The 26,668-nt window shown below is 50.5% G+C and overlaps 10 protein-coding genes across 10 annotated transcripts; 3 read left to right on the top strand and 7 right to left on the bottom strand.

The window, feature by feature from the left end:
* Positions 1–1,150: 1,150 nt before the first annotated feature.
* On the top strand, positions 1,151–2,953 carry Aud_007057 (putative MFS transporter; the record flags this gene model as incomplete). Its single annotated transcript, XM_043291950.1, has 4 exons — positions 1,151–1,296; positions 1,350–1,661; positions 1,715–2,306; positions 2,363–2,953. 4 exons carry the CDS (start codon positions 1,151–1,153, stop codon positions 2,951–2,953), a joined length of 1,641 nt encoding a protein of 546 aa, XP_043147885.1.
* A 627-nt stretch (positions 2,954–3,580) lies between these two features.
* On the bottom strand, positions 3,581–5,265 carry glnA (glutamate--ammonia ligase; the record flags this gene model as incomplete). The annotated part of the gene is made up of 6 exons (XM_043291949.1): positions 3,581–3,598; positions 3,650–4,071; positions 4,129–4,633; positions 4,984–5,076; positions 5,172–5,207; positions 5,257–5,265. 6 exons carry the CDS (start codon positions 5,263–5,265, stop codon positions 3,581–3,583), a joined length of 1,083 nt encoding a protein of 360 aa, XP_043147884.1.
* Positions 5,266–9,758: 4,493 nt separating this feature from the next.
* Aud_007055 (RNA polymerase II mediator complex middle subunit MED1) lies at positions 9,759–12,122 on the bottom strand (the record flags this gene model as incomplete). Its single annotated transcript, XM_043291948.1, has 2 exons — positions 9,759–10,415; positions 10,473–12,122. The coding sequence occupies 2 exons, from the start codon at positions 12,120–12,122 to the stop codon at positions 9,759–9,761; spliced, it is 2,307 nt and encodes a 768-aa protein (XP_043147883.1).
* A 485-nt stretch (positions 12,123–12,607) lies between these two features.
* Positions 12,608–13,499, top strand: Aud_007054 (uncharacterized protein; the record flags this gene model as incomplete). The annotated part of the gene is made up of 5 exons (XM_043291947.1): positions 12,608–12,703; positions 12,760–13,166; positions 13,218–13,297; positions 13,356–13,386; positions 13,439–13,499. 5 exons carry the CDS (start codon positions 12,608–12,610, stop codon positions 13,497–13,499), a joined length of 675 nt encoding a protein of 224 aa, XP_043147882.1.
* Positions 13,500–13,788: 289 nt separating this feature from the next.
* Positions 13,789–15,182, bottom strand: Aud_007053 (SOS response-associated peptidase; the record flags this gene model as incomplete). The annotated part of the gene is made up of 3 exons (XM_043291946.1): positions 13,789–14,504; positions 14,564–15,098; positions 15,156–15,182. 3 exons carry the CDS (start codon positions 15,180–15,182, stop codon positions 13,789–13,791), a joined length of 1,278 nt encoding a protein of 425 aa, XP_043147881.1.
* A 303-nt stretch (positions 15,183–15,485) lies between these two features.
* Positions 15,486–16,922, top strand: Aud_007052 (TPR domain protein; the record flags this gene model as incomplete). The annotated part of the gene is made up of 1 exon (XM_043291945.1): positions 15,486–16,922. One exon carries the CDS (start codon positions 15,486–15,488, stop codon positions 16,920–16,922), a length of 1,437 nt encoding a protein of 478 aa, XP_043147880.1.
* Positions 16,923–17,370: 448 nt separating this feature from the next.
* cpcB (40S ribosomal protein RACK1) lies at positions 17,371–18,806 on the bottom strand (the record flags this gene model as incomplete). The annotated part of the gene is made up of 4 exons (XM_043291944.1): positions 17,371–17,796; positions 18,026–18,343; positions 18,460–18,586; positions 18,727–18,806. 4 exons carry the CDS (start codon positions 18,804–18,806, stop codon positions 17,371–17,373), a joined length of 951 nt encoding a protein of 316 aa, XP_043147879.1.
* Positions 18,807–19,340: 534 nt separating this feature from the next.
* On the bottom strand, positions 19,341–20,299 carry Aud_007050 (succinate dehydrogenase assembly factor 2; the record flags this gene model as incomplete). The annotated part of the gene is made up of 2 exons (XM_043291943.1): positions 19,341–19,768; positions 19,840–20,299. 2 exons carry the CDS (start codon positions 20,297–20,299, stop codon positions 19,341–19,343), a joined length of 888 nt encoding a protein of 295 aa, XP_043147878.1.
* A 641-nt stretch (positions 20,300–20,940) lies between these two features.
* Aud_007049 (emp24/gp25L/p24 family protein) lies at positions 20,941–21,904 on the bottom strand (the record flags this gene model as incomplete). The annotated part of the gene is made up of 4 exons (XM_043291942.1): positions 20,941–20,959; positions 21,040–21,340; positions 21,441–21,567; positions 21,692–21,904. 4 exons carry the CDS (start codon positions 21,902–21,904, stop codon positions 20,941–20,943), a joined length of 660 nt encoding a protein of 219 aa, XP_043147877.1.
* A 776-nt stretch (positions 21,905–22,680) lies between these two features.
* Positions 22,681–26,387, bottom strand: Aud_007048 (uncharacterized protein; the record flags this gene model as incomplete). The annotated part of the gene is made up of 2 exons (XM_043291941.1): positions 22,681–23,829; positions 23,886–26,387. 2 exons carry the CDS (start codon positions 26,385–26,387, stop codon positions 22,681–22,683), a joined length of 3,651 nt encoding a protein of 1,216 aa, XP_043147876.1.
* Positions 26,388–26,668: the final 281 nt, after the last annotated feature.

Here is a 26,668-nt window from a genome sequence, read left to right as displayed (position 1 = left end):
CATTTACTCGTAGACATTCGTTAACTCAACGAGATCAATCTGGGCTTCCTCAACTTCATGGGCTCCGCCAGCAAACAACCCTCGCCAAGACTAGTAAGAGACCAAATGGCTAACCCGCATCAACTGGACCAACTGGACCAACTGATGAAGATCATCTTTGTCTGGCATGTTTCAACTGCCAGATAGATCCAGCCCGTCTTGCTTGGTTCGACAGGTAACGTTGCTAGGCAAACAAGTGGTGCTGGGAGAAGACAAAGGAATAGGATTCATTGAATAGAGCTTTTTCTTTCACGATGCCATGGGAGGAAAAGAAAGGCAAAGATGAAGCTACATAGATAAACCGGCGTTCAAACAAAGTTGGGCGGGACGAATTTCCGCTCCGGCTTTAAGCGTCGAATCTTCAGGAAAAAGGTTAAAAAAAAGAAAAATAAAAAAAAGGAAAAAGTTGGTCCGATTGTCGGATTGCAAAAAGTCCACTCCACGAGCAGATTGAGATCGAGTCTTGGGAGATTCAGATATCCTGGTTTCATTTCTCGTTACAATTTTTGTTGTGATCTTGGTTGATTTTGACGGGTTCTGTGCAATCAGTGTTGGGACTTGTTGCTTATTCTGAGTCCTGACAGGGGTACTAAGGTACTTACTACTGCCTATAAAGTACTAAAATCGGCCTCGGTTCCTGGCTCATCATCCAGGTACGTTGAATAAGGAACTGATTTCCCCTGCAAGTCTATCTATAGTGAAGGCTGGAGGAGATTATTGCTGTCTCAATTCCTCTCTCATTTCCTATTCCGGAAAATGAGACTCTACATGTCTATCTGGACGGTGACGCATGCTAATTGACAATCATCAGGCCCATCTTCAACAAGCCAGCGTGGAAAGACTATCTTCGTCCGTGCTGTAGCAATTGACGTTGGTCATCACAGTCCTGATATTTTGACTCTTCAGCCTCTCTGGCCGTGCGGGGCTTGCAGATCTCTTCGATACGTTGAAGGTTTGCATTATCTTCTGTGGTTCCGACTTGACTGTTCTTCTTGTTCTTTCTAATTGATTTAATCATTAAGAATTCTTACTTGCTCTGGGTCTTTCTGCATAATCGATGCAGCTATAATCATAATCGGTATCTCACTACTCATTCCATCGCCTCCTCAACATGTCCTCATCGGAACAAGAAATATGTCCCCGAGATATGGGAAAGCATCAAGACACCGAGAATGTCCGGGAACCATCAACTAACACTCAGAATGACGTCGAATCTGGCGATGAGCCCAGCGTCGCTGAGATTGAGCGCATCTATAGGTGGGTTTCAGCGTGACATGGGATGCCACAGAAAAACGCTCACAGTCATCCAGAAAATTGGACTACCGAATCATCCCTGCCTTCTGGGTACTGTACTTTCTCTGCTCTGCCATCCGATCCAATGTCGGTCTGGCACAGACGATGAACATGGAAGTAGGCCACAACCTCGGGTCCGTGCTGCACCTGACGCCTCATCAGATCTCGACCGGTCTCGCCTTGTTCTACGTCTGCTATGTGGTCTTTGACTTGCCGTCGAATCTGTTGATGACCAGACTCAGCCCGCATGTCTGGATGAGCCGGATCGTGATCAGCGTGGGTATCATTGGCAGTTGCATGGCGGCCATGAAAGCAGCGTGGAGCTTATAGTACGTCTAATTCCTGCTCCTTTCGAGTTGCCAATTTCTGACCACACACACAGTCTCCTCCGTCTTCTGCTCGGCGTCGTCATTGCCGGCATGTGGCCCGGAATGGCCTATTACCTCACCCTCTTCTACCCTCCCTCGCGGACGGGCAAACGCATCGGCCAATACTTCACTGCCTCCCAGATCTCCGCCGCCGTCGTGGGCCTGGTGTCGGCAGGGTTTCAGCAGATGGACGGCGAGCGCGGCCTCGTGGGCTTCCAATGGATGTTCCTCGTCTACGGCGTCATCACCATCGTCGTCGGCATCCTCCTTCTCTGGTGGCTTCCCGACCGGCCCCTGGCTCCCGGCGTCCAACCCCCCCGTCGCAAGTATCTCCGGTGGCTGCCACGCAGCCCGCCCGCCCTCACGGGCCGGGACGCAGAGATCCACTACCACGACCTGAGGCGCGTCTACCACCGTCCGCAGTGGTCCCTCCGCGACCTCCTCCGCGTGTTCCTCGATTGGCGCCTCTGGCCGCTGTTAGTCATGTACTTTGGCGTGGTAGGCGTGGGCATCGGCGTCCAGAACTACGCCACCGTCATCATCAGGGGGATTGATCAGTCCCTGAGCGGGATCGACCTGAGTCTCCTCACAGCCCCAATCTGGCTTGTCAGGCCCCTCACTCCCCCAATCCTACATCCAACATTCAAAACTAACAGCAGCAGATGGACCTCCTCGGCATCCTCCTGGTAACCCCCTTCTCCGACCGCTTCCACAGACACCGCGCCCTCTTCTTCTCCCTCCCCGTCTGCCTCCAGATCCTCGGCCTCCTCTTAACAACCTACGCCGGCTCTCCCTCAAACCCCTGGCCCCGCTACGGCGGCCTCCTCATCGTCGGCTTCGGCCTCGGCCCCACAGTCCCCATCACCATGTCCTGGACAACAGAGGTCTTCCAGCCCCGCCACGGCGAAGTCGGCGTCGCCGCCGCCGCAGCCGTCGTCTCCGGCTGGGGAAACCTCGGCAGCATCCTCACCACCTACGCCCTCTACACCGGCTGGCCCAGCGACAGCGCTGCCCCCGGCCGCGCCAAGTTCCGCAAATCCAACCTCGTCATGGTGGGCATTCTGTGCGCCAGCATCCTATCGTCGGTGATCATGCAGATGGGCCTTTGGCTAGCGGAGCGCAGGCGGCGCGCACGCGGAGTAGATGAGCCGGGCAAGATTGTTGATGGTGCCGCTAGGCGTGAGGCTCAACAGCGTGGTTTGCAGGGCTTGGGGCCTTCAGGTCTTCTCCGCATCTTCCGCAAGGGCACGTAGTCTTTAAGACAAGTGGTGAAATCGATAGATTGCTCAATATTGGCTTTGGAAAGATGGAGATAGATACTGGCTTCTGCACTCTGTGATAGCATGCAGTGTATGTACATGCAATATAATCAATAGACTAATAGCTGCTCGCTTTTTATGTGTGGTTTTGACAGCATATGTATATATAGCGATATGTATATATAGAGAAAGCTTATACCTACTGCAGCGGATACAGCAAAGATAGCATGACAGTTACACTATGCTACTATCATAAAAGCAATCATGCCTTTTTTACAGAACCTTGATTGTTCATGACTCAAATGATTGTGCTCCGTTTCACCTCGGAAAGAAGTCCTCTATGCTGTACGTGACACATAACCCACATGGGAAGACAAAGAAATCTGATTAAAAATGCAACAGCAGCAGTGGGTAACGAACGCAAAGGCGCAGGCTCTGGCATCTCGAGAGTAAGAGTAACAACCTGAAATACCGACATTAAGGATGGGAAAACGAGAAAAGAAATCTATGTTTGCTCCACACGTTGCCAGGCCGCTCTTGTAGTTCTACACCCAGTTGACGCCGGCGGGTATACTAGCGCTAATGAAATGTTTGCACATTTTGTTGGGATATCGAAGATATCTAGTTGCCACCGCAGAGCTATGGAGTGGTTAGTAAAGTTCAACCTTGGTATGAAAGGTGCAAACTCACAGTCTCGACGATGATACCGGTGATCTGGTAGGGATCAGCGTTACTGGCGGGACGGCGGTCCTCGAAGTAACCCTTGCCGTCCTTGGCAACCTGGCGAGGGATACGAATGCTGCCACCACGGTCGGCGACACCATAGCTGAACTTGTCGATGCTGCCGGTCTCGTGACGGCCAGTGAGACGCTCTTCGTTGCCTTCACCGTAGACGGCAATGTGCTCGTTGTGACGAGCTCCCAGCTTCTGCATGTAAGCCTCAATGGCCTTCATACCACCGTCAGCACGAGTGGAGGCAGTAGAGACGTTGGTGTGGAGACCGGCTCCGTTCCAGTCACCCTTGATGGGCTTGGGCTCGAAGGAAATCTTGACGCCGAACTCTTCAGCGACACGGTGGAGCAGGAAGCGGGACATCCAAAGTTGGTCACCCACTGTTGTATCTAGTCAGCACTGGCTTATGTATTGACGTAAGGTGGATTATGACGTACTCTCAATACCCTGGCAGGGACCGACCTGGTACTCCCACTGGGAGGGCATGACCTCAGCGTTGATACCAGAGATCTTGATGCCGGCGTACAAGCAGGCACGGTAGTGAGCCTCAACAATGTCACGGCAGTAGACCTTGCCAGTTCCGACACCGCAGTAGTAAGGACCCTGAGCACCGGGGAAACCGCCCTTGGGCCATCCGTAAGGCCAGCCGTCAGTGCCGAGGAGGGTGTATTCTTGTTCCAGACCGAACCAGAACTCTTCCTTGGCGTGGATTTCCATCAGGCGGTTGGCCTCATGACGGTAGTTAAACTTGTTGGGGGTTCCATCCGAATCCCAGGTCTCGCAGAGAACGAGAATGTTATCGCCAAGTCGGAAGGGGTCAGGGAAGATAGCAACAGGGCGGAGGTAGACATCGGAGTTGTCACCGGGGGCCTGGCCGGTGGAAGAACCGTCAAAGTTCCATTCAGGGAGCTCATCGACAGATTTAACAGGCTGGGCGAGAGTCTAGATGGCCGAATGTTCGAATTAGCAAACATGAATCTCAAGATCGCGCTGCGTTGTTTCGCCTGTCACGTGTCACGGGAAGGTGCAGATATGAAATCATGGCTTGCAGTTTCCAGTCACCGTGCGCAGGGCTTATCGGGAGAGGGTGTGGGTTAAGATAACAGCACGCCTCTTGTCACTTCGCCAGCCCGGCATCCCACAGTGACCATAACCAGCAATATCCAGATATTCATCTCGTCACCAAGATTGTACACTCATTCATATGGAATTCATGTTCCATAATCGCATTCCGACGTAACACGTAGGATCGAATCTGCTGCAAGGGAGGAAAAAAAAAAAAAATCGCATACCTTGGTCTTGCAGCGGCAGTTACCGACAGCGTCGATCCAGACGTACTCAGCCTGGACATGTCCTCGTTGGTCGAGGCTCATGTACTTCATGAGCTGTTGCCAGCACACAAAAGTCAGTATGACTGTTTCCTCTGAACCGCAGAGGCGGCTGAAGGAAAAATTGTGAAATCAGTAAAGAGGAAACGCACATTCTCCGTGTTGGAGACGACGGTTGATGTTTCAGCCTAATAGTAAGAGGGTATGAGTCAGAACACCAGTCTTCAACAAAATCACCCAAAACATTGCATTGAATGTATTGAAGGACTCACCATGATTGGCAGAATATGTGATATGAAGATAGAGAGATTTCTTTTCTTGACGAATAATTCAGGCTCGCAGAGGCAGAGCACGCAAAAACTTCAATTTCTCAAAATGAAGTCGATTCCAGTAGACAGAGAGATTGACGATGACAGTAATCCAGAGATGGATGAAAGCGACGATACTCTGAAGAGCAGATAAGAGAGAGAAGGAGGGTTAAGTGTTAAAAGAGGATGACAATGAAGGATGGAGATGAGGCGAAATGGATGTATGGGAGTCACAGTAGAAAAGCGGGTGGGGGGGGGCGAGGACATCCTTCAAATTTAAGGCAAGCAGGACGACATGAGGGCAACTGAATTTCTTTGGGGCGCCGGGGGGGGCAAAAAATCAGTTATTTTACGGGAAAGACGAAGGAACCCAGAATAAACCCACTGGGAGATCCATCAAAACTGAAAATTAGATAGGGAAACAATTTGAAAATTACCTTACCCATTGGTTGCTGGGCGCCTTCCCGTAATACACCAATTCCACCAGTCAGCATCATATCCACTTCAATGTTCACAATTTACAGCCTGCCTGCATGATCGAACCATCTGGCCTCTACGAAGTATTCTGTACCTAAAATTGTTGGTTCAGGATAAAATTTGAGGACTTTTACTTTCTAATGTTCTCACCAGAATATCAAGTGCTGGATACTTTCATTCATTATTCCGGTTCTCAACTGGAATGAGGCAAAAGTAAAGTGTGGGCGGAATTTAGTACAGAATTAAGGTATTACCAAATCAGTACCATACCAACCATATATCCCTCATAAGCATCATCATAACTGATCTACCATATAATATCAAAATTATCTCTACCACTGTAGAAAGGATACTGTAACTCAAGAATTAACTCAAGCATAGATCTTCTCCACTCAATGAATAATCTCGAAAATCCAATAATGTCCTCCATGTACGGATGCATACTGAAATCCATCAACCTATACAACAATACCCGTTTAGGAAATCAGATAGATCAAAAATGACTACCCCTTTCTCCGGTTGCGCGGGCAGAACAGGCATGTGCCATGTAATGCGAGATCTTTTATTTCTGATAGGCAGATGGATATGGAGTATGGACTGGAGTTCTTTGATAAAATCATGTAATAATTTTACCGTCAAAGCGATCAATATCGATTGCAGTCACCGAGGCGATTGGGACTTCCCCAGACTCCACCCCACGCCAGAGCAACGACTGTTACCGAATAATGCATACTGATAAAGACCTCTCGCAATTCTCGTCAATATACATTCGTACTGATGTGCGATAACGTGTCGGCTGACTCTGTCGCAAAAGCAATATCAATGACATTGGCCGATGCTTGTGTATAACACAGCAGTCGTAAAGATAGCAGCTTGATTATGTTGCTAAAAGGTATTATCAAACAGCGACAGGGGCAGATGCATATCAATTGCAACGCCCAATTAGTACGAATCATGCATGCGCCTAATGCAAGAGACCCAAATCCTATTGGGTAGTTGTGCTATAATAACCTACGGGATGCATCAGACCTTAAGAAGACATTCACAGGCTGTCTGACTAGTTAGGTATGAAGTACTCCGTAGCAATTATCCTACTGTGTAATTGTTCCCTGGGTGCTTATCTCTCCAGAAGATGGAACCACAAAGATGATTCCGAGAAATTGGGCATACAATTGATCCAACATACTCAGGCTAAGGTAGGATCAATTGGAAGAGACCTTCTATTATGATTTCCAAATACTTTTCAGGCAAGTGCTAATTAATTGCAGTGTAAATGACAAAGCGTAAAATCGCATACCTGCACTTATCAGCCCATGGATTTTGCTTGGATATTCTTAGTCAATTCCTTATCTATACTGCCCCTCAAAAACCCCGCCATGTCGCGTGGGTGGATCATAGCGCGCCTGCCACATTATTCCATGTTAGACAGCCAAGAAGAATCAACTTAGCGGCTGAATCAGAAGTTACTACTCCGTAATATCATCATTTCTGTTCGAGTTCTCTGCAGAGTCATAGTTGTAGGAATCAATAACGATTCCAGACATATCTGACCATCCCTTCAGGCGGGAAATTTTAATTTTGGGTACACTTTACCCGGTAAAACTATTACATACACGACCCAAGAGACGAGTGCCGAATGTGGGGCGTGGCAACGGTCCTTGGACAGCCAGAGGGCCGCCGAAACCGGACTGGTGTTACTAAGTATACTTTGGGACTTGGGAGGACCAGTAATTGGATAATTGTGCGTTTTGCACCGCCTCGAAATTGGCGAACGATGGGAACATTGGGGGTTTACTGGAACTTGGATAGAGACGTTGGTGAGAAAGTCACTTGCGTCAAGATGATTCTGGAGAAACCCATCTTCTCCAGACTTTTGGGTGGCGACCCTTGCTAGTGTCCGATCTGGGTGATGTGAATCCTTAGTCTTCCCGGCCTCTCTTGACAAGAGGGCCAACGACAACGGAGTAGAATCGGGAGATTCAGGAATCAGCTGCCAACGAGTGGCTGTAGCTTCAGCCCTGTGGCTGATTTACATTTTGTGTGGACGATGGAGAAACCTTGCAGCACTGTCCTCCGTACTACAGATAGTCACTATTACCATCATGGGCCTGGAAGCTTCTGTTTTCTGTACGAGAATCAGAGACATTCAGATCAGGAATGAAACACAGCCATCGTTCTCTATCAATAGCGGCGCAGTGGTGCGGCTAGTGCAGTAATAAATAGAACATGTGTGTGGCGGTCTGCAAACATCCAGGTGCAGCTTAGCGTCATTCGTACCTCCACAAATCGAATACATCATCTGTGTCCACCTGTCCGGTTTCGCCCTTGATCATATGCGATAATATGAAGTTGACTTTTTGACTTCTGATGCCGACTGTTGACGATCTATTTGAATTCAAAAGTTCCGTTGAAGGCACTCACGACCGAGGACAAAAAGAAGTCTATGACGGTGGCCTCGGTAACTTCGGTCCTGCAATTCGCAAGCCTCGAAATGGGCGTAATTTTTCGAAAGTCGAAACGCAACGTCAATGTCCAAAAGATAGCTCCAAAAAAAACAATATGCGGGTAATAGGAAATATATCCCTCACTGACTACTTCACACATTTAGGTTGCAATGAAATGGCTCATTGCATCGTCCAATAGATAGCGGGTAATAAATAATTTCCAGTCCAGCATAGCATCTCAGGAACCCTGAATCTTTGAAATAGAAAAACCGCAATTATTATTATCGTTCTTGCCGTCGCCAAACGCGTCCGCTGCTTGGGCAGTCATTTCCGCGCTCAGAGAAATTGCTTATCGCAAGTCGCTGATTGGACGATTTTGTCGAACCATGACAAACTGCGCTGACTGGATCCCGGCTATTGTGATACTATCACATCTCAGGTACCATTTGCACGTTTCTACAGAGTACTCCACCCAATATCGAAGTTGCATGTAAAAAACGTAGAATGCTCAACTCGAGATCACTAACATCATATAGATAGATGCTTCGAATATGTCCTACCACACAGGTGATCACCTGGCAAACCAGGATCAGATCCATGCGACATAAACCCCAATCTGCGGTGTATCAATGTAGCGGGCACTGTAGGCAGCACGGAATAGTCAGGGACAGTAATTCGCGCAGTTGATCAAACATTCCATGCCCCTTGCCATGCACCAAAAAAGGAGTCAAGCATTTCGCATGGCAACTCATGAAGACTTCTTCGATCCATTCTTCTGATACGTAATGAAAACGATGCTTGTGTATAGCCCCTTGCATGATACTCAAATATTGTTAATAAATCACGCATATTGGCCGTTCAGGCACGTCGTACACCTGGTGTCCCTCAAGAGGTCATATCGTCTTACTTCAAAGTGGCATGAATTGCTTTACCGGTGAGCGACTGTACATACAAGACAAGCGAAGGTCAGGCATGGCTTGATTGCGCTGCGTTGTGGATGAAGATATCCTTAGATTGCCGTTTGATGCTGTTAATGATGGCCTCCTCCCAGAAAGGACAATTGTGGAATTGTGGCCATCAGTTCATTCAATTACCACTCATGCGGTGCTATCTTGCCCCCTACAATTGCGAGTCCCTTTCCAAGGTCACTTTTGACTGCGTGCCTTCTGTACTCCTTTGGTGAACTATATGGAGCCTTTTGGTTGGCCCAAACTCTGTGATCTCAGCTTCATGTGTGGCTCGTGGACCTCTTACTTGAACAAACTAACTGGGGCCGTTGAGTAGACGCGGTGTTGATCTTTGGCAGCCTTGGAGCAGTCAGGCAGTACCTGTTGCCAAGGTTCCTTGTGGCAACACTACAAGGCTAGTGCTGTTCATGCAGCCCTATCACTCAGCACGAAGTAGTATATTGCAACGTGGAAGTCAAGGCACTGTATTGGACGGTAAGCCAGCCGACAGGCTGATTAGACGCTGCTCTCCACTTGAAGGACTCCGCCATTCGTCACAGGTTTCACCCACGTCCCTTTTGCTGCCGTACCCATCGCGCAACCCATTCTACCAATATCCCGATGTCTTGGGAGATTTCCAGCACCCTGGCTATCTTCTGTTGCAGCTTGTATGACTCACTATTATGTGCACCGTTTTCACTGTCCGCCGCTGTTTCATTATCCAGCAGTCCAGTCATGTCCACAACTGAAATGCGGCCATTAGGGCCAATCTCCAAACTGATAGAGACTTTGCTCAGGGCAGTCTCTGCAGAGGAACTCGCCAAACGAGGATCTTCCACGGTGAAAAGTAACATTATGACTGGCGACTGTCCAAGTTGTGTCCGTAAGGTCACATCTACCTTGACCTCTTCCTGACGTGCAGCATGCTCATGCAGGCTTATTGATGGTGACATTGCAATGTGTTTCCCCGAGCCTGTAGCAGTAGCATTTGACTTGTTGATTCCATTCAACAAGAAGTCGAGTTTCTGCTCATTCGGATCTTTATTGCTCAGAACGATCACTTTGTTTTTCTTTGTTGGCATTATCGCTTTTGAGGAATTCGGCTGCCTAAGAGACCCCTCTGTGGCTGGTCCGACGTCCTTTTTTGATCCATCGTCCTTTTGCGGCGAACGAAATATTTTGTGAATCAGATTCGCAAGCAACGCATACTGGCGCAAAATCTGGAAAGCGTACAAATGTTAGCAGATTAGTACGGTGCGAGCACGACATGTACTTACTGGGAAAACGTCCGCAAGTTGCCGCGGATGTGAAAAGGGGATGTCACGCATCGTCCGCCCTGCAACCGACTCAAACGCCTGAAAGGTGTAACTATGATGCTTCGTGCAGGTATTTCCTTCTTGGTCGAAGCCTTGAACAGACGTTCTGCGCCTTTTGCGGCCGGGCTGAGCTATATCCTCAGTGCCAAGACCTACTGCACCTGTTGCTGACAGAGGTGACCATCCAGGAACTAGCAGACCGTCATAGGTGACCATTCGGAATTCGTGTGGAAGCTGAATGCCTAGGTGCCTGTAAATGTCTGAAGCTGCGAGGATCGGAACATCAAGAGGTGGCTCCATTCGAGCGACAAAACGGCGGTTCAGTGCAGAGGAGCCCAGCATGTTCGAATCAAGGGCCATTGCGTCTGAGCCACTGGAGCTCAGGGTAGGAGGCGGGTCAGCCCAGTTGACAACTGCAATATCTGAAGCTGCAGTCTCATTCGAGGAGCCATTTGCAGCATTGTTGACCACTGTGAGGACATCAGAGTCAAGCCATTCTTTCGATACACGAAGTGACGGATAGCCTTCTTCGCATTCGATCATTACAAACCACTTTCCATTTTGTGGCTCTGCGACTTCACTTAGCGCTCGATTAGCTGGCCCATCAATGTCCATGTCGTCAGGAGATGAATTCGCGTGCTTCGCGTCTAAGACATGCGCTTGATGGATCCAATAGTCTAGGCTTAGTCCGAGTCGACTCCCCTTGTGAAGGCTTGGTCGGCCAATGGATCCAGCACATAGATGTTCGTAAACACCTGAGAATTTAGGAAGCTTCTGCTCTTCATCCCATATCCGCTTCAGGCTTTGGTAGAGGCCCTCAATGGCCTCAAAACAGTTGACCTCTTGACTGAGTCTGTCATGCTTGGACAGCCACTGCAAGTTTCCATGGAATCCGGTCAGTGATTTCCATGAGCCCCGTTCTCCGTCTTTCGGGTTTTGCACAAGATCTCGCTTCAGTACAGCAGTAGCTTCTTCCCGCCGTTCGCCATCTGTAGCGTCCGGTGTTGCATAGCTAAGGCTGACGTCTTTCACAACGTTCTGGCCGCGATGGAATTCGATTTCAAGGTCAACGAAGTTTCCGGCAATGTTCAGATTGTCCTCCTGCCAGATAGATTCAAATCCTTCGAGTTGAACTAGACGCTCAATGCCCTCTCTGCAGACTGCTCTGCCGAATATGCGAGTCCGTAGGAGCTGGACAACATCTTCAATGTGTCTTTTCCGCTCTTCGTCATTATCTCGAGCAGATCCAAGTTTGATACCTTGCATTCCTAGCGCCTGGATATCATGCTCATTCATACTCGGAACAACTAGAGCATCATGACCGGCAGGAGACGGACTGATCCCACCGTAGCCACCCAGCGCTAGCAAGGCAGATGGTGAGCTGAAGGTGACAGTATCCTCAATGCCTGTTGTTGCAGCAAGAGGAGTAGCATATTGGTGAGCGGATACACTTGGCTGATGACCATGGCCATATCCCGATGCTGATGGTGTCCTTGTTGATGGTGACTTATGCGTTATGGGTCTTGCCATATGCGCGCCAGTAGGTCGAGGAGAAGAGGCCAAGTGGGTTGGGGTTGCTCCCGGATTTTGTTTTGTAGATGGGGTCGCCATAGTTGTCCGTTATTTGATAAAAGAAATCACATGAGAAGAAATCAAGTAGCAGCCACTCAAGATGACTGCTTTATAATCAATTGGGGTATCATGCAAGGTATGAGATACAATCAACAACCAAACTAAGGCTGCGATGCTTACTTCCCACGCTACAAGGGGATGCGCAGGAATCCACGGTCGAAACGTCAGGTATCACTAATTCAGCGGCATCCTACGGAAAGGTTCCTGAAAGGAGCATTTTCAACTATCCGGATAAAGAATGGAAGGAAGCCATCAGCAAAATCGTCAATGGGAGGAAAGGCATGGAACACCGTCGCAAGGCGTACAAAAGCAGCAACAATAAATTGCTGGTATCGAACTCCACAGGATCACATGATTTTGTCTTGTTTGTCTCAACAGCGTCATAGGCAAAGCAGCAATTGAAGCTCCAAATAATTCTGTGCAAACCGATCGACTGCTCCTCGAGTCAGCGATATATTTACAATATGATCTCGTCCATGTCCTTTGCGCGACAGCCGCTCAGGTTACCGAAATGGTGCCAGATTCGCACACTGTCTACCCTAGAAGGCAATCCCCATATCGTAAGTTTTGCGGCCACTCTGACAGTGTCTGCCATTTCTCGGGCTCACAGTCACAGTATGTTTTCTCGAATAAACCCCAAAGTGGAAGTCATACCTTGTCGCTCTTGTCTTCAGAGCCTGTCAATCCCAAAACAGCAATTGGCGTCACATCCAAGCTACCTCCTTCGACGGACTCTTTCAGGGGGAATTCCAACTTCCTGAAGATCCTACAAGAGGTCATTTCTGAGTACGGCCACAAAGATCCGGACGCTATCTCTCAAGCCCAAGTTATGGTTTCCACATCTGGGGCTAATATAGGCTCGGGAGGATTCCTGATGACAGGACAGGGTGGCAGAAGACGGCGAGAGAGCAAGGACTCTAGCGGGGGAGCCAGTGGCCAGGGTGGTGTCGGCTCTGCTGGTAGAGGCGGCTGGATACACCTTTCCGACAGCAGGAGACCTCCGGAGTTTGGTCGTATTGCATGGTAGCAACCCTTTTCGCCGAGTGTCCAATTGAACCACTAACGAGCTGGTAGGCCCGAGGATATCTTCGGCAGTCTAGAAGTTGATGCGAACGGGAAATTTGTCGGAGACAATGGGAATTATCAGCCAAGCGGTACGATTACATACTCATGAGGCAAATTTGGCGCAATTTCGAGCTAACCAGAAAACAGGCACTTACAGAATCGTTACTAGAGACGGAATGTGAGTGCCCTCGTCCTTCGACTAGTTCTGAATCTGACATGTTGCGCTGCAGACTCGGATTGAGTCCTTTTCTAAGAGAGAAGCTGGTACAAAGACTACGTGAGCTACAATAAGGCAACCTCCGCTTCACGCTGGGGGTTATACCGAGCTATGTAACACCATGATCTCACGTGTACTATAATACCACATATGTGAACACTATGAGTATGGAAACTGCTGGACAGTTGGCTCGTTACATTCATTTGTCATTAGGTGATTGGGCTGCTATGCCGCAATGCAGGCTCAGTGTCTGCGCGTGTTGAGGCCGGATAGATTGTACTGCAAGCCACGACCCATTTTCCTGATTTTGAAGGGTGCAAAAACACTATGCATACCATCATGATGCCTGTGCATTTGTGGCTGTCATTTCTGAAAAAATTTTGTGATTCGCTGAGAACCATCAGTCGTCTTCCCATTTGTTCTCTTTAGAGGCTTGTCGTTGTGTGTTGCACTTCGCGTTTTTCTACTCGATGTGGTCGTCTTCCGCTCAGACTTAGCCTTGAGCTCTTGAGCCTTTTCTGTTGGGGAGGGTGAAGGTGCTGGCTCGGTTTTCTGTTTCTTCGGGGCTTCATTGCCAATGTCATCGCCGTCCGGAGGGTACTCTCTTTTGACGCCTGGTTCTGGCAGCGGAGCATTATTTTCACTCCATTGACTGTCCTGGGTCTTGCGCGGCTCATCCAAATCTTTCACCACCTTTTGTTCGACAGAGTGCAAGGTTTCCTTGGCGTCCTCATCCCTTGAGGAGGAGACCGCTCCACCCTTCTGTTTCTTCGCATTGGCGAAGAAATTGGCGATATTACTCTTATTGTCCTTGCTGTTGATCGGAATGATGAAGTCGGGCGAGTTGTTTCCCACCTTGCCAACATCCTTGGAGACCGGATAGCATTCCAATTCCCCTTCGTATGGTTTCAGAATGGACTGCAGTTCACTGGACCAAGTTATCCGTTCGGGATCCAGCCACATCTTCATCGCTTCGCTGTTGGGCTCGAGTATCACTGGCATTCGATCGTGGAGAAATTTCAAGTACGGGTTTGACGAAGTCGTGATGATGGTATATGTGTAAAGCTTCTCGTCCGAGCCTGTACCTGGACGTCAGCGGACGACGAACATCGCAAAGATAGCAGACAGGATTCAATACCTTCATACGACACGCAATCCCACAGTCCGGCAAAGCACAGCAAATCCCCGTCCTTGCGCTTGATGAAGTGAGGGATCTTCTCCTTACCTCCAGGTCCCTTCTTTAACCATTCGTAGAAGCCTTGGCAGATCACAATGCATCGCTTCTTCCGCTTCATGGACGTCCACATCCCGCGATCCTCGATCAAAGAGTCATCACGACAATTGATCGTTCGCATCAGAGATCCGTAATCAGGTTTCCTCTTTGTCCAAAATGGTATGAGGCCCCACCTCATGCTCTGAATCTTGTACCTCCATTTCCTATCATGGTCTTGTTCTACACTGTCGACTGCTTCTGAAGATAGCTCCTGCGGGTGGTCTGTAGTGTCTTGCTCTTGCGCGTCGTCAACGAACCCGCGGTCAGAGACATCGGCTCGGTAGACAGCACCGTTAGACCCTGGTGCAAAATTGTATGTTTCTCTCACTTCATCGTCCTCCGGGACCTCGTCAACCTGCATGCCTTGCTCCTGCAGACGGCGTCGGACAAATGCCATCCGCTAGCGATAAGATCAGCACGACACATAGAAGCACTGGGATTATCGGGGGCTACGCACCACTCCAAGGGCATACCGTCCACACATGTTGGAGGCGCCACGTTCCTACACCAGGAAGTTATTGCGCACGTTGATTTAGAATATTATTTCTGAAGATGAAACAGCTATTGAAAGAGCGATAGTGCTGGCGCAGAGAGATGACTTCGACGTCATATCATATCCGCAGGTGGAGAAGCTTGGACCACTAAAACCCTTGAATTTGATAGATGCTCGATTTGAATTTCAGTCTCTCTCGCCGCAGTTTTTCGATCGCTTTCATCCACAGTTTCACCACCTAACATACGATCGGGTGCCAGTTCATGACTTGACGATTCACAGAAAAATCAGACAATGTTTAGTACAGCATCACGGCGCGCCTGCGCCTTCATCGTTAGGCCGAGAAACCTACAATGCAACAGAGCTCTCTCGACACGCACGGCGTCACACAGATGTCAAACGGGGAACAGCACCAGATCATCACTTCAAACACAATCACAAACCCCATTCTCTTTACTACAACATACCCGTCCTCAATGCCGACAACTTAGCTATGGACAGCGGATGAAACGCGGCTTCCAGGAAGCGTCGAAAGGAATCTGGCGCAAGAATCCCATCCTCCTCCCACTCGCCATTATCTCCCTCGCCGGAGCCACTGCCATATTCGCATATATATCCTACGTGGAGTTGACACGCGTCGGCCCGCAGTATCACAAATTCCCACCTCCAGTTGCCGAGTCACTCCGGACGGCCGTCTACTACACTGAAGTTGATCTCAATCCAGCCAAGGCGCTGAAGGCATACAAGGAGGCTTTGAGGAAGGCGGTCGAGCTGGGCATGCATCCGTTCTCTGATGAGATGATAGGAATACATATCCAGGTATCGATGATGCTTGAGAAGGCCGGGCTGGTGAAACCCGCCATTCAGGTCCTCGAGCGCACAAAGACCGAGTGCCTGAAGTGGGTGGAAGAAGGTAGAAAGAAGAAGGATGCACAGAGGCCTGAAGCTGAAGCGGTGACGGAGGCGATTCAGATCGACGATCCGGACGCGCTAGCAATGCATCAGAAGATGAAGGAGCTGGACGAGTACGAAGACCGTCAGCGAGACAAGGTCCTGAAGAAGGTAGTCGGCATCCACATGAAACTCGCAGAGCTGTACGCAAGCGACCACATCCAGGACGAGAAGAAAGCCGAAAGCTACCAGGAAGCCGCGGTGGAACTCTGTCTGAAGGAGCTCCGCCGTCGCCAGGAGCTCGGACTTCCCGTCGGGAGTGCCTCGGAAGACGCCAGTACAGCCTGGCTGAATCTCTCCGAGATTGCCACTGCACTCACAGATCTGGGACAGACATATTTAAAGCAGGAGAAGAATGAGCTCGCCATGCCACTCTTGCTGCGCGCGCTGGACCTCCTGCGCACAGACGAAGGCAGCACCCCCTCTTGCAAGCAGGTGACGCTCCTCGCCGACGTGTCTACCGCGATCACCGGGGAATTACACAAGAAGACTCCTTCCCGTGGGTCTACTGCCGCACCTCAACAGCTCATCGACTCGGGCAACCAGTGGGCCCAAAAGGCCCTAGACGTTGCTGCTAAACTGCAGCCTCCTATCCGCGACGAAGAATGTGATATGTCCTGCCTTGCGGCATTGTATAACCTGGGAGAAATTGCTCATCTGCAGGGTAAGCGGAAAGAAGCCGAACAGTATTGGATGGAGGCCAAGTCTCTAGCTCGGGGGTTGGGACTCGAAGAGAATGCCGCGCATGTGGAGGAAGCTCTGGCGCAATTGAAGAAATGATGGCATTCTGTGTACAACACAGAGGCCATGTCATGACTGTACAATAGTATAAAAATGAAAACAATTCGAGGTTGCTACCTTATCGACTGTCAAGAGGCGTAAATCGCCATGTTTCAGCAGCGAGTTGACTCAAAGAGGGCACTATGTAGACAAAGCCCCCATCAACCGGCAGTGATACGATTGAAGAGTAGGAAGATAAATAGATTTTTATAGTATGTTTTTTTAATTGGTATTAGAACATTCGGCATGCCGACCTTGACAAGATTCCAGACGTACGAAGTTTATAACGAATCAAGTAAGCTAGACATGTCGGAGAAAAACCCTGGGCCCAGGCCCGGAGTGCTTCATTGCTCATGGCTCATACATTCCAACCAATGCCAGCGCTTTCTTTTTTATAACAAAGAAAAAACATGGATTTCCTCTCCTCCGCCTAAACGCTCGTCATCATCTATGCCCTCGACATGACACCCCAGGCACGGATCTTGTTGTCAGTGTAACCAGCGAACAGAGTCTGGCCATCAGCGCTCCAGGCGAGAGAGATACACTCGGGCTCACGGGCCTTGGAGCTCTTCTCGATGAACTCGGGCTTGAGCTCATCAACCTTGCTCTTCTTCTCGAGATCGAAGATGGTGATGGAGCTGGCGGTGGCGGCGCAGAGCCAGTAGCGGTTGGGGGAGAAGACAAGGGCGTGGATCTCGTCGCCAGCGTGGAGGGAGTAGAGGTGCTTGGACTCGTTGAGATCCCAGAGCATGGTGGTGCCGTCCTTGCCACCGGAGGCGCAGAGGGATCCATCGGGGGAGATGGTGACGGTGTTGATGTAACCGGTGTGACCGATGTGGTCGGTCTGGAGGCGGCAGGAAGCGAGCTCCCAAACCTAATGGGTACGTTGTGTTAGCTTCAACCTCGCAGGAGAATAAACGGGCTAGTCCCATGCAAAAAGGTGCAAAATCAAATTGCGAAGTGTCCATCAGGGCATTGGTGAATGTTTGTCTCATGGCCGTGGAAGGCTCTGAAGTAGCAAATACGTTTATGCAAAACATCATTTGGGAAGACAGTTTCGTATTCGGGTGTACATCGCGCCAGGGAAGACTGGATAAACGTACCTTGACGAGCTTATCCCAGCCAGCAGAAACGATGACGGGGTTCTGAGGGTTGGGGCTGAAGCGCACGCAGGAAACCCAGTCGGCGTGGCCCTTGTCGGTGATGGTGAACTTGCAGTCGCCGAGGGTGTTCCACAGCTTGATGGTGCGGTCACGAGAACCGGAGACGATCTGGCGGTTGTCGGCGGAGAAGGAGACGGAGAGGACGTCGTTGTTGTGGCCAACGAAGGTACGAGTGGTCTGGCCGGTAGCGAGCTCCCACAGGCGGAGGGACTTGTCCCAGGAGGCGGACAGAGCATAGGCACCGTCGGAGGAGATGACCTGCACGGAAACACACACGCGGTCAGCCAATCTCGTGATACTTTTTCGGCTTCCTCCACCAGCGATTGCCAATCCTTGTACTCTCTATAAGCTCAATGGGATTTCGGGTAGCATACACAGTCAGAGACGATGTGGGAGTGACCCTCGAGGCTGCGCTTGGGGTAACCGTAGGCCTGCTCGTCGCGGGTAAGGTTCCAGACGATCAGGGTCTTGTCGCGACTGCCAGAGAGCAGCATGTTGGGGCTATTCGAAAGAAACATCCAAGTCAGAATCTATTTGTCCATGTGCTCAACCAATGCCCAAAGTCTTCCAAAACAAACGTTTCTTCATCCTTTCGGCATATGATTTTCTTGCAATTTTTTCGATATTCGGTATTCCCTTACTTCTCCAGAGAGGTAGCCAGGGAAGTAACCCAGCCATTGTGGCCCTCAAGGGTACCACGAAGAACCATCTGCTCAGCCATATTGACGATGAAGGGGCCGCGAGAGGAGGGAGGAGGATGAACGCGGGCGGAGCAATTGTCGTTGACTCTGGGCCTGAGATAAAATCGCAGCGCTTGAGGATGGAGGAGCAGAACCAGCGTTGCCCGCCTAAGCCCTAAACTAGCCCGTTCTGCCGCTGGTTGTGTGGTCCCCAAGCCCTAAGCCTAAGCGAGTCACATGACCCGGAACTATACAGAGTAAAGATCTCGATAGCTCACTGCAATCGAAAGGTTGAGATGAGCTTATTCATCCAGGTTATGATGGTCGTATCGCGATTCTGCGAGTTGACCAATTTGAGCATACAACGACCAGCACCCTAGCATACGCCGAGGACTATAGTCACGTACCCTGGGATACCATAAGAGACAATGCTGTGAAGGCTTTGATATCTCGAGCAGAGAGTGCATCAAAATATTCAAGGCATACTATATAGTACAAGCTGAGATATACAGTACACAAATATCCGTCCCTTTGCGTCATACCTTGATCTGCCCATTAGTAGTAACAGTAAAAGTCTATTTATCAAAGACCTGGATATCGGGCATTCGTCCCAGCCCAGTACCCCCAGTCTTCTTGTTCTTCGCAGCATGGAATCCAACAGCGCTCTTATCGCGCACATGCTGTCTCAGAAGCCTGAGGACCTCCGAGTCGGCCCACCGCGAGGGGACAGGCCTATACGCAGCCTTGTAAGCACCAACGGTCTGCTTCCACTCACCGCTCTTGGCTCCGGTGCGTTTCCACGTCTCTGTGACGGTATCCTCGGCTGGGCCATCCTCGGCAGACGGGGGATCCTGCGTAGCCCAGTAGTAGATGTCCCAGTCATTCTCGTCCAGGAAACGGTCGTATTCCTGGAGCTGTTCTGGCGTCATATCTTTCAGATAGACATCGGCGAATGTGGATAGCAGCAGATCCGACTCGAGGATACCTCGCTTTCTACTCTGGTCTGCATTTGGTCCCTCTATTAGCTTCAAGGACCAAGGACCGTAGGAAGCGAACGGCAAGAACTAAACTTACACAACAAGCGAGCCCTCATGGTCGCCGGGTCCTCTCCAGTTCGCTTCAGCGGCTCAACCTTGAAGGTAATCCCTTCCATCTCCCCAACACCAAGCTCCGGTTTCTGCGCACCGGGCTGCTGTCTACCACCAGTGTAATGCTCAACACGGCCAGGATAAGGATCTACCGGCTTATAGTTCGGATCGACCGAGCTCAAGACCTCCGGGGGCGGGGTTCTCTCGCCGACACTGGGGAAGTCATTGGTCATAGTCGAAGTTGAATGGGGCACAGCTTGGTTTGGGGGCCTCGAAGTCTGATATTTGCGGTGCTCCGTAGCTGTGGAGGGCGCTCGATCCTTCCCATCGCCATCATTTGGACGAACAGCCGAGCTGCCGAAGGAGCGACGGACAATTGTTGCTGTGAGGGAGAAAGGCGACCTTGAGGGTCGCGAAAGGCGTTGAATGAGCCGTGGGGCAGACATTATAAAGCTTCTAGTCAAGACGAATTTGAAATAGAAGCTTAACAGCGGAGTGTCTCTAGTCAATGAAGCCCAATATCCAAAGTAGGCACATTAGATAATGGCACGGAATTGACATCATCCGCGGCAATGCTGCGTGCTGTTTGCAGCGTTTGCACCAATTAAACATGCCGATTGAGATTGGTATAGCTCGAGTACAAGACGAAATTGACTGAGATCACTACCGACAGCAAGGATACAATGTATCAAATAGATGGATTAGAGGAATTCAGATGTAACTGCATGTTGCAAAAGCTTGGTCTCATCGCCAAAACCCTTTCACAACGACTCCCTACGAGTAGCGGCGTCTCCGGTTATAAATCCCAGAACAGTCAGGGTGAAGGCGTGAGACGCTCATTTCTCAAGTGATATAGTACTACAAAGGAGGAGCACACCCTGGAAGCACTTCTATTCATTACAGGTGTCATTTCATAAGTACGGAAATTGAAGCAATGCACCATAAATATACCTGAAAATACACGAGGCCGAATCCCTCAAATACGACTGAAAACTCCGTGTCTGTCATGTAATTCAACGGAGAATCAACCATGAGCAACCTTGTCCACATGAGACAGGTAGGGATCAAAACACAACACGACAAGATCTCAGATAAGATGCTTCGACCTGTTCGTAACAAGAGCAGCAGTTAGCCACGACACCATCAAACTCCACGACGGAAAGAGCGACACGGGAGCTCAACATACCTAAAGTAAGCCCTGAGGTATATAACCTGCCAAACACCCAGTCCGACCAGCATTCCCATAGTGCCAAAAGCAAACCACTTCACGCGCTCGTTGGTGCTCTCATTTGTATCCCGCAGCTTCTGTTCGCGGGCCCGCAGGTATTCCATCTCGTTGACGATCTCCGCCACCATCTCCTCGATACGACGGAGATCAGTTTCGACCGGCTTGAGCTTCTCCGCAGCCTGAACGCTGGACCAGTCACGGGCGTCGGCGCCAATCTCGACATCGAGCTCGACAGACTTGTACGGGTTTGCAACACCATCTGGACCGGTTTAGATCAGCTCCCGAGTCAAAACAGTCACGCCGCGGTATCCACGCCGCGGTATCATGCGAAGCTAGGTAAAGTAAGGGTGAAAACTCACGGTGGGAAACCAGCTTATTCTCAAAGCAAACATCAAACGCGGTGTCCGCAACAGAGGTGAATGCCTGACGAGTCTCGCCCGCGATATCCTTAGGCCGACCATGGTCATTCCCAAGCGCATCCTTAATCTATAGCAAAGAAAACAGTAAGCATCGCTCCAGTAACCCCGATAACAGTAAATAACGAAGCCGGAAAGTAGCCCCACGACCAAAACCCGAAAACCTCCCTGGGCAGTGGTAAGGATCAACATACGTGCATATTCACAACCTGCCCATCACCCTTCTGCCCGCTCACAATAGCAGTCACAACGACCAATTGGTCCTTGAAGACAAAGTTGCGTATACATCGCTCGTTGTGCCCGCTGTTGGCTTGCAGGTCGAATTTCAAAGCGGATGAGAGCTGGACAAGGAGCAGGAAGAAGATACCGAGGAGTGTCCTCGTGCTGGATCGTGAGGAGGTGCCCATTGTCGAGGAATAATTGGCCGACAAAGAGGTCGTGGCTTGTTCTGTCGGTATATTTGAGCTGCGATGGGGCTTTACACCATTATTGAAGCCACGCCGCGTCTACGGAGAATGGCCGGATTAAAGATTTTCCGTCTCCTCCAGTAGTATCAAACTAACACAGAAACTATGCTATTCTTGTCTTCGCATTGAAGACATGGAACTGATTTGATCAGGCCGTCTTCTATGGAATTGCTTGGGAAGGAAAGTACGACTGAATCGTGGACGACGCACGTCCAGGCCTCGCCGCGGATGTCAACGCACTACTAGTCTCTACGGTTGATGGGCTGATGGTGGATATAATCCTGGATAATATGAAATTTTTTGCTGACATAGAAAGAATGTAGCGGCTCAGGGGGCGGCCCGAATACTGGCGACCCAAAAGCATTATATATACAATCGCACTCCAGTGCAGGCCTTCTCTCAACAAGTTGGGAGAGTCCTGATGCGGACAATGAAACAAGAAAGGGGAAAGAAACATGAGACAGCCAAGTGAGTGCAGCGCGAGAAAAAGCCAACATAAGTTTGCATGCGCAAAGAAATCGTAGGCATATCACTGCAAGGAGTATCACAAAGAAGAATAAGACGCAAGGAACGTTTCGTCACTGGCTCAGAACGCTCAAAGACACATGTCATCTGCCAACCATATAACAATTTCATAGTCGCAAGGAATTGGAAGAGTGGTCTAGACCAAGACGAGAGAAAAATAAAAGAAGAAGGGGTATATATAATCTGGTGCTTCAAACTTCAACCTTCTTGCGACGAACAAACAGACGGGTAAAGCCACTCGAATCTTTGCCTCTGCTACCAGACAAGGAGGGTCGCCGATCAGTAGGAGGCTCCGGAGGACCTGTGCTCCTGAGAAAGCTCGCTAACGCACTGGTTTCGGTCTGCTTTTCCGGCACGGCGGACAACCCGTATCCAGCGTGCACTGCTCCTCCGTTGCGCTCCATGCCAACCTTGACAGTATAATTCGACTGTCCCGTCAAGGAACCTTCTTGTTGTTGTTGACGCAGCGATGATTTCGAGGATTTCACGGAAAGGGTCTTGTCAAAGGAAGTATTCCGAAGAAGCCGTGCCTTCATGGCTGACGCACTTCCAAATCCTGTGGAAGTACTTTTCGATGTGGGCATATTCAAGGCTAGAGGCTGGGGTTCAACCTCCGGCGGAGGAACATTGCGCAGGAAATCTATCAGGCTCTCTTCCTCCCGTTTAGGCTTGGAAGATTCTAGAAGCTCTTCAAGATATTCGTCGTCGTCCGAGTCATCAATAGCGTAAGGATCCCGCACCCGACGTTGTTTCCGCGCCGGCTGAGGATCAGTAGAATCCCCATAGCTGGACAGATTGGCCGCATTAACCGAGGAGCCGCCTTGTGCAGTTGAACGGTTGGCGGATTCGAGAAGGGCTGTGCGAGAACCGACGGAAGCAAGTGACCGAGTAGCCATTGAGGCTCCTCGTGTGCTGGCAACAGAAGGAGCTCCTTGTCTCAATTCGTCCATGTCCATGGTCTCCCGAGACGGGCCAACTGTGCGTGGAACCTGGTGAGCCCCGATATTCGGCGGTCCTTCCCGGAGAAATTCAATTAATTCGGCTGTCCGATGCCCTCGTGGTGACACAGCTGAACGCGCTTCCAGACGTGGAGCGCCGCTGCGGGGGGAGTTCCCGTCTCTCTGCTCGGGCCCTATACTAGGTATCTGAATGGGTATGTATTTCGCCCTCTCGGACGACATAGACTTCGATGCCCTTGGAAAGTCGGTCAGTTCCCTAGAGGATGATTTGGATGTCCTTGGCCTAGGTGTTTCACTTCCAGGAGGGCCAGTATTTTTGAGAAAATCGGCCAAATCCGCGGTTGGTGATCGCTGAGGCCGCCGTCTGGGGGAGTCCAAGTCCTTTTCAAGGGTCAGCTATGGGGGTCTGCAAAAGAGGGTTTTCAGTTTGAACAAACCTCTATATCCCTCATGTTTTTGGGTGTCAGGGTATAATGAATTGTCTCCTCGCTCTGAATCAATTCATCCAATCCCGATTTATCATCATATACTGAGCCATGAGTGACAGCGGATGCTCTACTGGTTTCTGAAGAGCTGCGAACAAGGAAAGTAGCGGTGTCGGTTTGGCGACTAATAAGGCCCTTGAGCTTGCTCGAAACCTGCGACGTAGTTGACCCGGCAGTTACTGGACGCTTCTCCCGATGGCTGCCAAAACTGTCGGACCGGCGTGATTTTTGGTACGTAGACGAGGCTACCGAGGTTGAGGGGCGTGATATCCGTTGAACCGCTGCGCGCTCAGTCCCAGAACTGACAGGGGTAGCTGATCCCGGGCTCGTGGGCCCGAAAGACTGCTGGCCTGTGGTGTTCAAGGACAAGGGAACAGGCACGGGCCGAGTCCGCGGACGATCAGGAAGAATTGCCTCTCCGGCTGTGGAAACCGGTTCGGTGACCTCTTTTCTAGAGGATTCGGCTGTGACCGGTGCCAATGTTGAGGGTTTGCTGTCCGCGGTAAATTCAGACGCCCTGGCAGGAGGGGCTTGCGCGGCGGTTAAGTCCTCGTCGGGGGTTTTGGAGGCGTCAGTGCTGCCGGCAGGGCGGGATGGCTTGGAGCTTCCCCCTTGCATCTGCAGTTCATGGCCAACGACAGTCACAGCCCGCAGCGCTTTTTCTTCCGCTGGCGATTCAGGGGTACCCTGAGAAGCATCCTTATTTGTAACCCGTTTTGGTCGCTGCAATGCGGCCAGCTTTGGCGCTTCGCATAACCCACGTCCTTCGATAACCTCTGAAACTAACTCTTGCTCATCGCTCAATGATGCCGTTGACGTATCAGTGCTACTCGCTTGACTTGTGACGGCGTCAACTGACGCCGCCGACGGTGAAGATGCGGTGGCCGCATCCTGCACAACAACAGAGCCTTTCTGCTCACCAGATGAATAGCCTGTTTCAAGCTGCTCGACTTGTGGGGTCACTGTAGTTTTCCGTAAGACTGATTTGTTTGGCACCGCTGGTTCGTCATCCTCATCGTGCTCATACATCGTCTCCAAGCGCTTCTGTTCTTCGGTGGTGGAAGGGGAATTTGCTTGAGAAGCCGGGACATCGTTTGGAATATCCTCTTCCGGGTACGAGGTGCTCGGTAGTGACCGCGATCGAACGTGACGAGTAACTCTGGCACTCTGTGCGCTGAGTGGAGTAATCGGGGAGTTCCCTGTGGGTGAAGGGGATTTTGGAGGTGCGAGGGTGAGTACCATAAGGCTGCGAGGTCGCACTTTGTGAGCTACGACAGCTTGCATGGTCCGAACCTCGTGTATGTCATGCACTTCGCTGCCATCCAAGTCAGCCACAAATCCCGGGATCTCAATCTCTTCAACATCGTGCTCGCTCATTGGCAGAGCGACAGATGCCGGATCAAGCTCCTTGTTGTGCTCAACGCCCGGTGACACGGGCAGACTGGGTGGGTATTCATCGACAGTAACGATGCTGCTTTTTCTGCTGCCAGCCGAGGGTGCAGTCAATCTGCGACGCTGAAAGGACTCCCTCGAAACCGTCCGAGATAAGCTACGGGTTCGAACATGTCTTCTCCAGGTCCTCCACAGTCTTCCTAGGGTGGGGTTCAAAGCTAGTTTTTCCATGTCGAGATCCTCCACCACTAACCTATCCATACTGCCTCGCTCTGCGCCAGATTCGGTCACTTCGTCATGATTGTCGCTGAGCTTCAAAGACAACCGGGACCGTGCAGTTTCACCTGCAATGATGAGGGCCTGTTCTCCAATGTGCTCGATGATAGACGTTAGAAATATCGCGGCGGCCGGAGTGATGTTGCCCACGTGGCTGTTGAATCTCGGCGGAATCCCATCGTCAGACTCGACAAGCCGGTCTTGCGCGATGTACTCGTCTTCATCGTCTTCCTCCATGTCGCCCAACCTCGTGTACACCATACATCGAAGCCGAGTCAACTTCCAGGAGCGGACCAGGTCAAAGTCATTGCCGGAAGTCTGCCCGCCGCGAAATTCAGATTGCTCATCTTCTTCGCCGCCCATGTACTCACGCAGCTCATCATCTGCAGCAGAGACGACTTCTTTCGCGAGTCGCGGTTTGAGGACGTCGGCTATCGCCGGTCGAATGCATGCCAATTGAGTTGACTTGGCGGTTGCCAGAATGTTGTAAAGAAGGTGGTCGAGAAACCCGTTCAGAGCCGAAAGAGCCTCTGGGGTGACAAGAGCACTCGCGTTAGCACCATTGTCTTCTTCGCTAGTCACAAAGTCCGCAGTGTTAAACTCCTGGTCAGCGGTGATGATTTGAGCCGCTGCAGATGGTGCAATGAACGAGGGCGGAGGGTTCACAGGTGGGGGAGAGAGAAGGTGGATGCGTGAGAGCTGGGAGTCGCTGGACATGCTAGTGCTGCGTGAGCGCGACAGTGTCCTTGCCAGCTCGGGGAATTCGGGCCCTTTGATGTGCTGCATGATTCTTTATATTGATCGCATGCGGTTGATGGCGGCCGTCCGCGGTTCCGGAGGCTTTCGAGTAGAAGGAGGGTCTCTTTGAAGAGATATACGAAAATACAGAACGGAGTCGCTAGATCATTCTGAAAGAGCCAAATATAATTAGCATTCCGTCAGCCTTGTAGTCAGAAGAAGTTGCTGTGCGCACTTCCTCCTTTTTAGGGAGGCTCATATTCTTGCGGCTGCTAAAACACTATGGGTACGCAAATAGCAACGCAAACGAAAGTGTTGGAGATGGGACA

This window comes from Aspergillus udagawae (genome assembly GCF_001078395.1).
Source record: "Aspergillus udagawae IFM 46973 DNA, scaffold_5, whole genome shotgun sequence".
NCBI classification, from domain to species: domain Eukaryota; kingdom Fungi; phylum Ascomycota; class Eurotiomycetes; order Eurotiales; family Aspergillaceae; genus Aspergillus; species Aspergillus udagawae.
Note: the sequence above shows the minus strand (reverse complement) of the source record. Positions and strands in the feature narration are given on the sequence as shown.